At 43.6% G+C, this 16,667-nt stretch overlaps 1 protein-coding gene across 7 annotated transcripts in view; it reads left to right on the top strand.

Annotated features, from left to right (window-relative positions):
• mtd (mustard) overlaps positions 1-16,667 on the top strand; it is a 2,476,738-nt gene that overhangs the window by 1,741,468 nt on the left and 718,603 nt on the right. For all 7 annotated transcript variants that reach the window (XM_067759877.1, XM_067759878.1, XM_067759880.1 and 4 more), the window contains one exon: positions 2,557-2,708. In XM_067759877.1, coding sequence (XP_067615978.1) covers positions 2,557-2,708 — 152 coding nt within the window. The remainder of the gene's footprint in view (positions 1-2,556; positions 2,709-16,667) is intronic.

Raw genomic sequence — 16,667 nt, 5'->3', positions numbered from 1 at the left:
CACCAATTGTAGTTTATTTGTTTATATTGTTATTTAATAACAAATGTACTGATATAAACGATACAATAAATAAGACAAATATGAGAGTAAAAATTTTATAGGTTTTTGTAAATATCTTTCGATAGAAATAAAATGTTTAATTTCCGCTTTCGGATTCTTAAAATAGATGTCGAAACGTGTCTTTTGATACCACCTTTGTTACTTTTTGAAAAAAATTTGATGGGGCACGTTCTTGTAAAGCGTTGCCGGAAAAAAATAAAAAAAAATGGAAAGCGAGCAATTAAACCTTTTTTTAATTCATTCAAACAATCTTTATAATCAGCAATTTTGTACACATTTACAGAAAAAACAAGTTTTCAACCATAGATTACATTGAACATCTTTTTGACATCCTGGTGCGACATCCCGAAGTTGGACGAGGCTGGCCGCAGTTTGGATGCAGCCAAAGTAGGTGAAATTATGCGAACGTGAGTCCCATCGATACTACCCACTACTCCGGGGAATCCTGTTTTAGAGTAAAATGCGGTTTTTAATGTTTGGGTTTTAATCCACTTCGCAAAAATATCCTCCTCAATAATATCTAAAACCAGTCCAAGACGAAAATCATTTCCATAGCATTTTTGATAGCTTCCGTCAACAAGGAATCGGAGTGTAACGTATAATTTTAAAATAGGGGTACAGGTTCCCCTCAAAAGCGTTTGCGGAAATGGTTTTTAATTTTGTTTAGTAATGAGCAAAATGCTTTCTTTCAAATCTGCAAAATATCTTCATTAGAAGCTCATTATTTGTTACTTAAACATTTTTTTACTTGGTGCTTGGTAGTTCCAAGGGATTGGAATGATCACACGAATGTTTTCCGTATTCGCGACGTGTCAATCACCAACGTTTCAATCACCAACTAAGTTGAGTTGTAAACGGTAATAGGGGCATAAACCACAGAAAGCATCACTGTACTCAGAAGTGGTTGCAGCAAAGCTAAGTAGTCCCTTTCCCCGCGTAGGGTACTCCGATACTACTCAAAAAAAGTCCCAAATTCTACTGGAACTAAATAACACCTAAAAATGTGCCCCATTTGATCAAATGTTTTATACAAATATAAGAAATTCTTACTTATTCAATTGAAATTGTCCGGTCCAGGTCCATTCTTATCGAAACCCACTTACACGGAAGCAAGGGAAAGCGAGGCCCCCAATCCATGGGACGAGTCAAATCGTGAACTATTTGAGATCGCTTGAAGTTTCAAACTGGCATATGGTGGCAAAACTCAATCATAAGTTGTTGTATGATTGTTTGGTAATGTGTTTGGTTGCAAACAGGCATGCTTAACCAACGAACCGATATCATTTCGTTACGATAATTAACGTTAATAAACGAAACAAAGTCATTTCGTTTCGTTTATTAACGTTAAGAACGTCAAATTAACGAAATGATTTTGTTTCGTTTTCTGCCATATCAAAAATTAATCAAATCGTTTATGTTGATTATTAATTTCAAACTATGCTGGCAAAGCTGACTGACGGCGGAGTCATTAAAGGTGAAAGCATTAGCCAAGCTGATTGCAACTTTTATCATGAATTTTGACAGTACGAACATTTCTCAGAGTATTTTTGACATTACCACCAACAAATTACACAAACAAATTACATGGAGTTTGTGTGTATGTCTGATCGCTTTTACCACCTTACGGCTTCACCATGGCTATAGCATTGCCAGCACAATTCAAACATAAAGTATCACGTTTTTGTTAAAGTTTTTAACGTTACCGAGAGCTTTTCGTTTTGGTTAAAAACGAGATACAATTTATCTTGATAATTCCTTTATCGATAATATTTCGAAGTGTTTCAACGGAAACGGTGGAAATTTTTTGATAAACGATTAGCTTAACGTTAAGGTGCATCCCTGGTTGCAAATATATTAGTGAAAAAGTACACTAACTGAGAATTTAGTTATATTGATAAATATCATCCATAACTAAGTGGAAGTGCCTGTAGTTGGTAGACAAAATTGTTCCGACCACCATAATTTTATTGTTTTTTGCGCATCATTTACCGTTTTTTATTTACATTTCACACGATCTGTTTTCGCATTTTCAGCACCAAATTGTTGTGTATTTTCCCTCCATACGTTTTAGAAACGATACGTTAAATAATAAGTTGAAATAATCATAGTTAAATTTTAAGAAAACAAGTTTGTTAAATTATTTTCCACCCTTCATCAAAATATTGGAGCTAAAAAATTTTGTTCACAAACCGCAATCCGAAATGTCAAACGGCCGACCGCTTTGAGTCGATATTTGTGATCAGTAACCTGATGCAAGCTGTTGGTCAAATGTCAAAACTACGCATTTGGTAGTCAACAGCTACGTGTTCGGAACGCACCCCTTTTCAACTGCAATCCATAATATCTCATTCGCAAGTTAAATTTGCACTCAATAAATACTTATAAGAGTAAATTAATTTTAGAAAAATTGCCTAATTGCTTAGTTTGCTGCCGGTGTGAAAACAGTATAGCATTATCTCAGTACTGAGCAATTAATTGAAAAATTTTTTCATGCAGACGCTCATCAATTGGCACATTTATACGTCCACAATCATCAGAGGGTACCACGTCCACAACAAAATTGAAGGATGCGAAACAACAGCCAAAACTGGATTATCGTTCGATGGTATCAGTTGATGACAAGCCAGAATTATTTATCAGTGTTGATAGTAAGTAACTTATTTAAACTTATGTTAAAAAGGAATGAATTTATGTACTTAATAAGCAAGATAGGCTCATATTGCTTCATACAATTTTGTTTTTTGTTATTGGTATTAGAGAAAAATTGCAACATTTTCGCAAGGCGATTGTTACTAGGACGTGTTTCTGAATTTCACTCCCTTCTCCATCGGCTAGCATTTCGGGTGATACGTTTTGAACTCGAGATCGCCTACATTTATACTTGTTGTGAGTTCAACTAAAAACAGTATTTTCAGCGGTCATCTTAGTGACACTAGGCTAAAATCTGAAATTAATTGAAAATTTGTTTTTATCTACAAACGATGTACTTGCTCACAAGAGACTTAACTGATGTATTTATCAATGTGCATTTAAATTAATAAATATTTTTTAACTTCAATTACTGAAAAATTCAATGTAATTTATCAAATAACAGTTTTAATTATTAGCACTGTTTGGTGAGATTCAGCCCACTGTGCCAGCGATCATACTTACTTTCATATTTACACTAGCAGACCCGTCAGACGTTGTTCTGCCATAAATTTGGTCTATCTCCATACATTTTAATAAACTTTTCCGTCTAACTCTGTTCCCCCCCCATCCCCCTCCTCACTTTTTCTTATTCCATTTATTCACTCCTCCCTCCGTCTTTTCGCTTCATCTATCTCTATTTTCGTCTCATATATCTCCTTCTCAGTCTCCTTCTCCTTCCTTCCGTCTTTTCTCTTCTCTAAAGTTTTTCCCATTCTTCTTCATCCCTTATTACCAGGCAAATCGAATAGGACGTATGTAAATAGTCTTTATTTCGGCTTCGCATGCACATTTATCAGTTTTGCCAGGTTAATGCAACTAAATCGAATATCACAATGAAAATTACTTTAAAGCTCTCGGCAACAACTTTCATTTGATATCCATATTACACACACATTCTAGGGGTATCCGGGTACAGGTTTTGCCCATATCTTGAGACCCTAGTCACCCAGCGGTATAAAAACTACTCTGTACTAAAGCACTCATCAACAGCTTCAATTTGATACCCATAATGTAAAAACACATCCTAATGTTACCCTGATGCACGTTTTGGCCTATATATCGAGACCCTAGTCACCTATAGGTATGAAAATTGCCCAGCACTCATCAACAGCTTTCATTTTTTATACATATTCTTTTAACACATTCTAGGGGTACCCGGGTCCACATTTTGGCCTATATCTCGAGACCCTAGTCACCCACGGGTACGAAAAATACCCCGAATCAAAGTACTCATGAACAGATTACATTCGATACCCATATTGTACAAACATATCCAGGATTACCCAGGTCTACGTTTTGATCTCAAGACCCTATCTAGAACGGGATAAAAATTAGCCTATGTCTGTCTCCTGGTTCTAAGCTACCCCTCCACCAATTTTCAGCCAAATATGTTAATCCGTTACTTCCTCTTCAATCACTTTTTATATATTAAAAAAGCGCATCAAAATCCGTTGCGTATTTTTAAAGGTTTAAGCATTCAAAGGGACATAGGGACAGAAAAAGCGACTGTACATCCATACATACCTATAAACCTACGCCCGAAGTTAAATGACCAGGCGAATGCTATATATGTACGTATGTATGTGTCGCATCAAGCCTCACTCAAAAGCAATTAGCGCGAACAGTTCACAGCGAACAAACACACATACGCATTTTTTGATAAAAATGTTACTTTTGTTTAAACAATTTGGCTGATATAAGCAAGGAATCAAGTTTTTTTTTTGATGCAGATCGAAGGTAAATATTTCAAAGTTCTACTGAAAAGTAGAATTTTTTAAATACATCCATCCGTTTATGAATTATAGCTGTGAAAACAAAAATTTTATGATTTTTTACTACATTTTGGCAATTTGCCACGCCCCGATAATATATTCCTTCAAATTATATTAACTGTACCATCTCACGTAGCTAAGCTCTCAAATGCAAAAAACCGTTTTAAAATCGGAGCATTCTGTGTGAAGTTACATATGTGCATACATGGCATTTAGCGACTTTTATTTATAAGATTTATAGATAGACTAGCCTTTACCCGCGGCCCTGTCCACAAGGAGAAAATAAAATATATGTGCTATTCACGTTAGCCTGCTTATCAAGTTATCTGTTTAAAAATTATTTTTGCCTAATGTATTTTATTTTTGTAATTTAGTAAAAAAAAGAACTAAATGAGAATATAAGCTGAAAGGCACGCTTTCATGAATAGTACAATACAGTTTTTTTTAATTAAAAAAATACATTTTCTTTTTAAATTAAATTAACTGATATGAAAGGGGTGAAAGAATTACTACTCATAGAACAAAGGAGTGAAACTACAATTAGCTAAGACCAAAGAGAATTTTTTAGATGAAAATAGTGTTGCTTTTTCTGGTATTTAGTTGTTTAAAATATTACAAAAAGTGTAATTATAGTTATAACAGTTCCTTACACGGTTATAGAACGAAAAAGCTGTGTTAGATTGAAGATAAAACATACCGAATTTTAATTACGAATAATTAGCAGCAAATCCACGGGCATAAAAGCTCATAATTTAAAAAGGCATGTGTACTGAACTACCGGTTGCGAAGAGACCTAAAATAATTCCGGAAGGGTCCCAAGATGATACTAAAATTCCAGGACAGATCACGAAAATCATACAAAAATTAACCAAGAGGGGTCCCAAAATGATTCAGAAATAGTCCCGAAAAAGTCCCGAAATTGCCCTTATTGGTTCCCGTACAGATCCCGAAAACCATCCAGAAATGATACCGAAAGGCTCCCCAAATCATCCCGTATTAGTCCCGAAAAAGTACAGGAATGGCCCCGACGGGGTTCCTGAAGGATCCCGAAAACCATCCAGAAATTGTGCCGGAAGGGACACCAAATTATCCCGAAAAAGTCACGAAATTGCCCCGACGGGATCCCGGACGGATCCCGAAAACTATCCACAAATGATGCCGGAAAGGTGCTCAAATGATCCCCTAATAGTTCCGAAATGACCCTGACGGGATCCCGGACGGATCCCGCAGACTATCCAGAAATGATGCCGAAAGGGTCCCCATTTGAGCCCGTATCAGTCGAGAAAAAGTCCCGAAGTGACCCCGACGGGATCCCGAAAACCATCTAGAAATGATGCCGGAAGGTACCCCAAATGATCCGGAAAAAGTCCGAAAATGACCCCGACGGGTCCCGGACGAATACCGAAAACCATCCAGAAATGATGCCGGAAGGGACCCCAAATGATCCCGAACGGATCGCGAAAACCATCCAGAAATGATGCCGAAAGGGTCTCCAAATGATCCCGAATTAGTCGAGAAAAAGTCCCGAAATGACCCGGACGTGATCCCGGACGCATCCCGAAAACCATGTAGAAATGATGCCGAAAAATACCCCAAATGATGCCGGAAAAGTCCCGAAATGACCCCGACGGGATCTCGAAAACCATCTAGAAATGATGCCGGAAGGTACCCCAAATGATCCGGAAAAAGTCCTGAAATGACCCCGACGGGTCCCGGACGAATCCCAAAAACCACCAAGAAATGATGCCGGAAGGGACCCCAAATGATCCCGAAAAAGGCGCGAAATGATCCCGACTGGATCCCGGACGGATACCGAAAACCATCCTGATAGGACGCCGGAAAGCTCCTCAAATGATCCCCTAATAGTCCCGAAATAACCCTGACGGGATCCCTGACGGATTCCGAAAATCGTCCAGAAATGATGCCGCAATGGACCCCAAATTATCTTGAAGAAGTCCTGAAATTACCAAGACGGTATCCCCAAAACCACCCAGAAATGATGCCGGAAGGGACCCCAAAAAATCCCGAAAAAGTCCCGAAATGACCACGACGGGATCCCGGACGGATACCGAAATCATCCAGAAATGATGCCGGTAGGTACCCCAAACTGGTCCCGAAATAGTCCCAAAATGGCCCCGTCGGGATCCCGAACGGATCCCCCAAACTATCCAGAAATGATGCCGGAAAGGTCTTCAAATGATCCCCTAATAGTCTCGAAATCACCCTGACGGAATACCGGACGGATCCCGAAAACCATCCGGAAATGATGCCGAAAGGGTCCCCAAATTATCCCGTATTAGTCGAGAAAAAGTCCCGAAATGACCCCGACAGAATCCCGGATGAATTCCTAAAACAATCCAGAAATGATGCCGAAAGGGTCCCCAAATGATCCCGTATTAGTCGAGAAAAAGTCCCGAAATGACCCCGGCGGGATCCCGGACGAATCCCGAAGGCATCCAGAAATGATGCCGGAAGAGACCCCAAAAAATCCCGAAAAAGTCCCGAAATGATCCCGACGGGATCCTGGACGGATACCGAAAACCATCTAGAAATGATGCCGGTAGATACACCAAAATGATCCCGAAATCTTCCCAAAATGACCCCGTCGGGATCCCGGACGGATCCCTAAAACCATCCAGAAATGATGCCCTGAAATTACCCCGACGGTATCCCGATAAACATCCAGAAACTAAGCCGGAAGGGACCCCAAAAAATCCCTAAAAGTCCCGAAATGACCCCGAAGGGATCCCGGACGGATACCGAAAACCATCCAGAAATGATGCCGGTAGGTACCCCAAATGATCCCGAAAGAGTCCCGAAATGACCCCGGCGGGATCCCGGACGGATACCGAAAACCATCCAGATAGGGTCCCGGAAAGGTCCTCATATGATCCCCTAATAGTCCCAAAATTACCCTCACGGGATCCCTCCCCCTGTGGGTTAGGGGTTAGAATATGCCCACGGTAGGTATACCGGTCGTAAAAGGCGACCATAATATCATGGGTACCCAATCCATGAGTAAGGTGTTTTACTCGAAAGGTAGCAGGGTGGACGCGGGTATCACCCTGTGGGACCCTAGGCAAGGTCTTTATAAATACTGCTACCGCGGGAGCAGGAGAAGCCAGTGTGATCTGATGCACTGCATCGAACGATGCTTTGTATTCAGGTCTCACCTCCTGTCCTGGGATGGCCCCCTTGTGGGAGCATCGCGGTGGTTGTGGTTTCAAATAGAGTTCACTTATGACACACGCTCTGAGTAGACTTGTTTTCCCTTGGGGCGTGCACACCCAGGGGAATTCGGTCTCATGCTTGCCACAGCAGTCCCAATTTCATTGAGAAACTGACCCTGAGAGGCAGATGAAAGGTTGGTCACATCCCTTAATTGTGGCAACCGGAGATGCCGGTTATATATGCTAACAAACGGTGACGAAAGATGGTGAAGAAACGCATGTCTATCGTCAGCCGAAAAACAATCGATAATTGTACGAGTGGGCCGGTGCTCATCTCGTCTTTTGAGATGATTGAGGCTGCTTTAGACTGCGTAAGCGAATAGGAGGCGTTCGCGGAATGGATGGCCACATCAAAAAATGTGGCAAGATTTGACGCTGTTTAATTGTGGTAGGAGTGTAATTGGAGGCAAAATGGAGCATAATTGTTACGTAATTGAGTGAAAATTGGAGTGAAATAATAGTAGCAAAAATGGAAGCCAATAGTAGCACAATATTGCACACAATGTTTGTCAACGTAGTGTGGCCTCAAGCGATGTCGAGGGGCATTGATGAGGCGGGCACTCGGCACTCACAGGTCTGTGTGCGGAAAAGGTTGGTCACATCCCTTGATTTTAATTGTGACGGAGTTTAAGACGGAGCATAATTGGTGTCAAGCTCACTCTGTTTGTCAACGTAGTGCGGCCCTTAAGCAGTATCTAAGCAAAACCAGCTCCGTCGTCAACAATGTTTACATTGTTGTTACACTGCAGGACAGGAAAGGTTGGTCACATTCCTAAATTGTGACAAAACACAATATCTCCTTAACTTCTTAATCAGATATTGAGATATCAAAATCAATGAAAGAGAGATTCTGAGGCAAGCACGGAACTCGCGGTGGAGTTGCCGTGCAACCGGGTGCCATTACCCGAAAATGGAAGAGGAGGATGGATAGTCCTCCTCGGCCAAACCAAGGCTGGTGGACTTGAACACCCCAGCTCACCGATTGGTACCAACTTGTTGGGCCGAAGATCAACGGACATTGATCTGTGTTTTACACCGGAGGTAGGTCTGCCAAGACAGCTCCTGTAAGCACTCATCGTCTCACGGGATCCCGACGGATTCCGAAAACCATCCAGAAATGATGCCGGAAGGGACCCCAAATAAACCCGAAAAAGTCCCAAAATGACCTCAACGGGATCCCGGACGAATCCAGAAAACCATCCAGAAATGATGCCGGAAGGGAACCCAAATGATTCCGAAAAATCCCAAAATGACCCCGATGGGATCCCGGACGGATCCCGAAAACCATCCAGAAATGATGCCGGAAGGGACCCCAAATGATCGCGAAAAAGTCCCTAAATGATAGCGACAGGATCCCGGACGGATACCAAAAACCATCCAGATATGATCCCGGTAGGTACCCCAAATGATCCGGAAATAGTCCCGAAATTACCCCGTCGAGAGCCCCGACGGATCCAGGAAACTATGCAGAAATGATGCCGGAGAGGTCCTCAAATGATCCCCTAAGAGTCCCGAAATGATCCCGCGCGGATACCGGACGGATCCCGAAAACCATCTAGTAACGATGCCGAAAGGGTCCCCAAATAATCCCGTATTAGTAGAGAAAAAGTCCCGAAATGACCAAAACGGGATCCCCGGCGGATATCGAAATCCAGCCAGAAATGATGATGGAAGGGACCCCAAATGATCCCGTATTAGTCGAGAAAAAGTCCCGAAATGACCTCGACGGTATCTCGGACGAACCTCGGAAACTATGCAGAAATGATCCCGAAATAGTCCCGAAATGACCCCGTCGAGATCCCCGACGGATTCCGGAAACTATGCAGAAATGATGCCGGGGGTCCCAAAATTATCCCGAAATAGTACCGAAAAAGACCCGAAATTACCCCGGCGGGATCCCGGACGGATCCCGAAAAACATCCAGAAATGATCCCGGAAGGGTCTCGATATGACCCCAACCGGATTACAAATAAGGCGAAGCTAAATGTAGAACCATTTTAATAAGGCAGCAGCCGCGTTGGAGCAAACGAAGAGTTACAAAGTAACATACAGGTAAAACTAATAAAAGCGTGCTAATAAAAACAATTGATGGTGGGTGGATGGCGGGAGGAGAAGTACCGCTGCTCGTTTTTCCAAAATTGTTTAGATCTCGATCTGTATGTGCCAGATACCAAAAACTATTGATTTAGGAGAAAATGTATATTAAGTTATAACAATTTATAGATTTTACATCAGAGGGGTAGAAAGGGAGGGGGGGGGGGGGAGCGGAGGGTGTCACTGCTCACTTTGTAAGCCCTTGACTTATTTGACCCATTGAGTCTGTGATATTGCTGAAGGTCAGTATAAGTATAGTTATAATGTGTAAAAATTATTAAAAAGTAATTGCTCGAAGGGGTCGTGGAACCCCCACCCCTCTTTCCATGTTCCAAAAATATTTCGTTAGTATACTACTGTCTGGGTCCCAAATTTCGTCAAAATCCGTGTAGCCGCTCTGACGTGATTCAGTCGCAAAGACTAAAAAATATAATAATTAAATTATAACTGTTCGTAGGGGGCGGGGACCTCCCCCCTTTTGAAAAATATATAGCTAGTAGATCCTCCTAGACTATTGGCTATATGTGTGCCAAATTTCATCCAAATCCGTCCAGCCGTTCTTGCGTGATTGAGTCACAAAGACAAACGTCTGGACAAACATCCAAACTTTGCCATTTATAATATATACTAGCCTTTACCCGCGGCCTCGTCCGCAAGGAGAAAATGAAATATGTGGGCTAATCACGTTAGCCTGCTTATCAAGTTATCTGTTTAAAATTTTGTTTCTGGGTAATGCATTTTATATTTGTAATTGAGTAAAAAAAGAACTAAATGAGCTGATAACCTGATAGGATCCCCAAAAGATCCCGAAATTATCCTTAAAAAGCCACGAAATGACCCCGACGCTATCGCGGACCGATCCCTAAAACCATCCAGAAATGCCCCCGAAGGGTCTTCAAAAGTTTCCGGAATAGACCCAAAAAACCCGAAATGACAACGACACGATTCTAGAGTTATTCAGAGAACCACACAGAAATGATCCCTGAAGGGTACCAAAATGATCCCGTAATAGTCCCGAAAAATTTCCGAAATGACCCTGACGGGCTCCCCGACGGATCTCAAAAACCATCCAGAAAACACCCAGGAAGGTTCCTAAATTATCCCGACTTATTCCAGAAAAAAGTTCCGAAATGACACCGAGGGGATCCACGACGTATCGCGAAAACCATACAGAAATGATTCCGGAAGGGTCCCAAAATCATTCCGAAATATTCCGGAAATGACCCCGGTGGGATCCTGCACGGATCCAGAAATGATCCTGGAACGGTCCCAAAACTATCCCGAAAAAGGAACAAAAAAAATATCGTAATTACTCCTACGGCATCCCGGACGGATCCAGAAATGACCTCGGAAGGGTCCCCAAATTACCCTGATCGATGCGGCAAACCATCAAAAATTGATGCCGGAAGGGTCCCCAAATGATCCCGAAATAATACAGAAAAAGTTATGAAATGACCCCTAAAGGGTCTCCAAATGATCCCAAAATAGTCCCGAAAAAGTCCCGAAATTACCCTGGTGGGTTCCCGTACAGATCCCGAAATCCATCCAGAAGTGATGCCGAAAGGGTCCCCAAATTTTCCCGTATTAGCCCTGAAAAAGTTCCGAAATGTCCCAGACGGGCTCTCGGACGGATCCCGAAAACCATCCAAAAATGATCCCGAAATAGTCCCGAAGAAGTCCCGAAATTACCCTGACGGGATCTCGAACGGATCTCTAAATGACCCTGACGGGATCACGGACAGATCCCGCCATCCACTCAGGAATGATCTTGGAAGGCACCCAAAATGAAATAGTCTCCGCAAAGTCCAGAAATGACCCCTACGGGATCCCGGACGGATACCCAAAACCAGGTAGAAATGATACCGGAAGGGACTCCAAATGATCCCGAAAAAGTCCCGAAATGAACCTGACGGTATTCCGTACGGATCCAGAAAACCATCCAGAAATGATGCCGGTACCTACCCCAAATGATCTCGAAATAGGCCCGAAATGACCCCGACGGGATCCCGGACGGACCCCGAAAACCAACCAGAACTGATGCCGGTAGGTACCCCAAATGATCCCGAAAAAGCCCTGAAATGACAACGTCGGGATCCCGGACGGATCCAGAAAGGAAGGAAGGGACCCCAAATGACCCCGAAAAAGTCCCGAAATGACCCCGATGGGATCCCAGACGGATCCCGAAAACCAACCAGAAATTATGCCGGAAGGTACCCCAAATGATCCCGAAATAGTCCCGAAATGACGCCGTCGGGATCACGGACGGATCCCGAAAAAGTCCTGAAATGACCCCGACGGGATCCCAGACGAATTGCGAAAACCATCCAGAAATGATGCCGGTGGTTACCCCAAAATGATTCCGAAATAGTCCAGAAATGACCCTGAAGGGATCCCCGAAACTATCCAAAAATGATGCCCTAAAGGTTCCCAAATGATTCCCAAATAGTCTCGAAATGACCTCGTCGGGATCACGGACGGATCCCGAAAAAGTCCTGAAATGGACCCGACGGAATCCCAGACGAATTGCGAAAACCATCCAGAAATGATGCCGGTGGATACCACAAAATGATCCCGAAATAGTCCTGAAATGACCCCGACGCGATCCCAGACGAATACCGAAAACCATCCAGAAATGATGACGGTGGATACCCCAAAATGATCCCGAAATAGTCCCGAAATAACCCTGAAGGGATCCCGAAAACCATCTGGAAATGATGCCGGAAGGTACCCCAAATGATATCGAAAAAGTCCTGAAATGACCCCGACGGGATACCGGACGAATCCCGAAAACCATCCAGAAATGATGCCAAAAGGGACCCCAAATGATCCCGAAAATGTCCCGAAATGACCCTGACGGGATCCCGAAAACCATCTAGAAATGATGCCGGAAGGCACCCCAAATGATCCGGAAAAAGTCCTAAAATGACCCCGACGGGTCCCGGACGAAACTCGAAAGCCATCCATAAATGATGCCGGAAGGGACCCCAAATGATCCCGAAACAGTCGCGAAATGACCCCAACGGGATCCCGGACGGATACCGAAAACCATCCAGATAGGATACCGGAAAGGTCCTCAAATGATCCCCTAATAGTCCCGAAATGACCCTCACGGGATCCCTGACGGATTCCGAAAATCATCCAGAAATGATGCCGAAATGGTTCCTAAATTATCCCGTATTATTCGAGAAAAAGTCCCGAAATTACCCCGACGGGATAACGGACGGATCCCGAAAACCATGTATAAATGATGCCGGAAGGTGCACCAAATGATCCCGAAATAGTCCCGAAATTACCCCAACGGGATCCCGAAGTGATCCCTAAAACCATCCAGAAATGATGCCGGAAGGGACCCCAAATGATCTCGTAGAAGTCCTGAAATTACCCCGACGATATCCCCAAAACCTCCCAGAAATGACGCCGGAAAGGACCCCAAAAAATGCCGAAAAAGTCCCGAATTGACCCCGACGAGATCCCGGACGGATACCGAAAACCAACCAGAAATGATGCCGGTAGGTACCCCAAGATGATCCCGAAATAGTCGCAAAATGACCCCGTCGGGATCCCGGACGGACCCCTAAAACCATCCAGAAATAATGCCCTGAAATTACCCCGACCGTATCCCGAAAACCATCCAGAATTGATGCCGGTAGGTACCCCAAATGATCCCGAAAAAGTCCCGAAATGATTGCGACGGGATCCCGGACGGATACCAAAAACCATCCAGATGTGATCCCGGTAGGTACCCCACATGATCCGGAAATAGTCCCGAAATTACCCCGTCGAGAGCCCCGACGGATCCAGGAAACTATGAAGAAATGATGCCGGAGAGGTCCTCAAATGATCCCCTAAGAGTCCCGAAATGATCCGGCGCGGATCCCGGGCGGATCCCGAAAACCATCCAGTAACGATGCCGAAAGGGTCCCCAAATAATCCCGTATTATTAGAGAAAAAGTCCCGAAATGACCAAGACGGGATCCCCGACGGATACCGAAATCCATCCAGAAATGATGCTGTAAGAGACCCCAAATGATCCCGTATTAGTCGAGAAAAAGTCCCGAAATGATCCCGACGGTATCTCGGACGAACCCCGGAAACTTTGCAGAAATGATCCCGAAATGACCCCGTCGAGATCCCCGATGGATCCCGGAAACTATGTAGAAATGATGCCGGAAAGGTCTTCAAATGATCCCCTAATAGTCCCGAAATGATCCCGAACGGATCCCGAACGCATCCCGAAAACCATCCAGAAATGATGCCGGAAGGGACCCCAAATGATCCCGAAAAAGTCGCGAAATGACCCCGACGGGATCCTGGACGGATCCCGAAAACCATCCAGAAATAATAGCGGAAATGACCTAAAAAGGCCCCGAAAAAGTCCCGTAATGATCCCGGAAACCTTCAAGAATTTATCTCTCAAAGGTACGCAAATGATCCCGAAAATACCCCGACTGGATGCCGAACGGATCCCGAAACCCATCCAGAAATGTTGCCGGAAAGGTCCCTAATGTTCGCGTAAAAGTCCCGAAATGATCCCCGACGAATCCCGCAAGCTATGCAGAAATGTTGCCGGAAAGGTCTTCAAATGATCCCCTAATAGTCCCGAAATGATCCCGAACGGATCCCGAACGGATCCCGAAAACCATCCAGAAATGATGCCGGAAGGGACCCCAAATGATCCCGAAAAAGTCGCGAAATGACCCCGACGGGATCCTGGACGGATCCCGAAAACCATCCAGAAATAATAGCGGAAATGACCTAAAAAGGCCCCGAAAAAGTCTCGTAATGATCCCGGAAACCTTCAAGAATTTATCTCTCAAAGGTACGCAAATGATCCCGAAAATACCCCGACTGGATGCCGAACGGATCCCGAAACCCATCCAGAAATGTTGCCGGAAAGGTCCCTAATGTTCGCGTAAAAGTCCCGAAATGATCCCGGAATAGTCCCGAAAATATCCCAAAATAACCCCGACGGGATCCCGGACGGAAGCTAATTGTAGAACCATTTTAATAAGGCAGCAGGCGCGTTGGAGCGAATGAAGAGTTACAAATAAACATACAGGTAAAGCTAATAAAAGCGCGCTAATAAAAACAATTGATGGAGGGCGGATGGCGGGAGGAGAAGTACCGCTGCTCGTTTTTCCAAAATTGTTTAGATCTCGATCTGTGTGTGCCAGATACCAAAAACTATTGATTTAGGAGAAAATTTATATATAGTTATAACAATTTATAGATTTTACACCAGAGGGGTAGAAAGGTAGGGGGGGTGGCGGGCGGGAGCGGAGGGTGTCACTGCTCACTTTGTGTGCCCTCGACTTATTTGACCCATTGAGTCTGTGATATTGCTGAAGGTCAGTATACGTAAAGTTATAATGTGTAAAAATTATTAAAAAGTAATTGCTCGAAGGGGTCGTGGAACCCCCACCCCTCTTTCCATGTTCGAAAAAAATTTCGTTAGTATGCTACTGTCTGTGTCACAAATTTCGTCAAAATCCGTGTAGCCGTTCTGGCGTGATTCAGTCGCAAAGACTAAAAAATATAATAATTAAATTATAACTGTTCGAAGGGGCGGGGACCTCCCCCCTTTTGAAAAATATTTAGCTAGCAGATCCTTCTAGACTATTGGCTATATTTGTGCCAAATTTCATCCAAATCCGTCCAGCCGTTCTTGCGTGATTGAGTCACAAAGACAAACGTCTGGACAAACATCCAAACATCCAAACTTTGCCATTTATAATATATACTAGCCTTTACCCGCGGCCTTGTCCGCAAGGAGAAAATGAAATATGTGGGCTATTCACGTTAGCCTGCTTATCAAGTTATCTGTTTAAAATTTTGTTTCTGGGTAATGCATTTTATATTTGTAATTGAGTAAAAAAAGAACTAAATGAGCTGATAACCTGATAAGATCCCCAAAAGATCCCGAAATTATCCATAAAAAGCCACGAAATGACCCCGACGCTATTGCGGACCGATCCCTAAAACCATCCAGAAATGCCCCCGAGGGGTCTTCAAAAGTTCCCGGAATAGACCCAAAAAACCCGAAATGACAACGACACGATTCTAGAGAACCACACAGAAATGATCCCTGAAGGGTACCAAAATAATCCCGTAATAGTCCCGAAAAATTTCCGAAATGGCCCTGACGGGCTCCCCGACGGATCTCAAAAACCATCCAGAAAACACCCAGGAAGGTTCCTAAATTATCCCGACTTATTCCAGAAAAAAGTTCCGAAATGACACCGAGGGGATCCACGACGTATCGCGAAAACCATACAGAAATGATTCCGGAAGGGTCCCAAAATCATTCCGAAATAGTCCGGAAATGACCCCGGTGGGATCCTGCACGGATCCAGAAAATGATCCTGGAACGGTCCCAAAACTATCCCGAAAAAGGAACAAAAAAAATATCGTAATTACTCCTACGGCATCCCGGACGGATCCAGAAATGACCTCGGAAGGGTCCCCAAATTACCCTGATCGATGCGGCAAACCATCAAAAATTGATGCCGGAAGGGTCCCCAAATGATCCCGAAATAATACAGAAAAAGTTATGAAATGACCCCTAAAGGGTCTCCAAATGATCCCAAAAAAGTCCCGAAAAAGTCCCGAAATTACCCTGACGGGATCTCGAACGGATCCCTAAATGACCCTGACGGGATCACGGACAGATCCCGAAATCCACTCAGGAATGATCTTGGAAGGGTCCCAAAATGATCCTGAAATAGTCTCGGCAAAGTCCAGAAATGACCCCTACGGTATCCCGGACGGATACCCAAAACCAGGTAGAAATGATACCGGAAGGGACTCCAAATGATCCCGA

Source organism: Eurosta solidaginis, chromosome 1 (genome assembly GCF_040869045.1).
Source record: "Eurosta solidaginis isolate ZX-2024a chromosome 1, ASM4086904v1, whole genome shotgun sequence".
In the NCBI taxonomy this organism is placed as follows: domain Eukaryota; kingdom Metazoa; phylum Arthropoda; class Insecta; order Diptera; family Tephritidae; genus Eurosta; species Eurosta solidaginis.
Note: the sequence above shows the minus strand (reverse complement) of the source record. Positions and strands in the feature narration are given on the sequence as shown.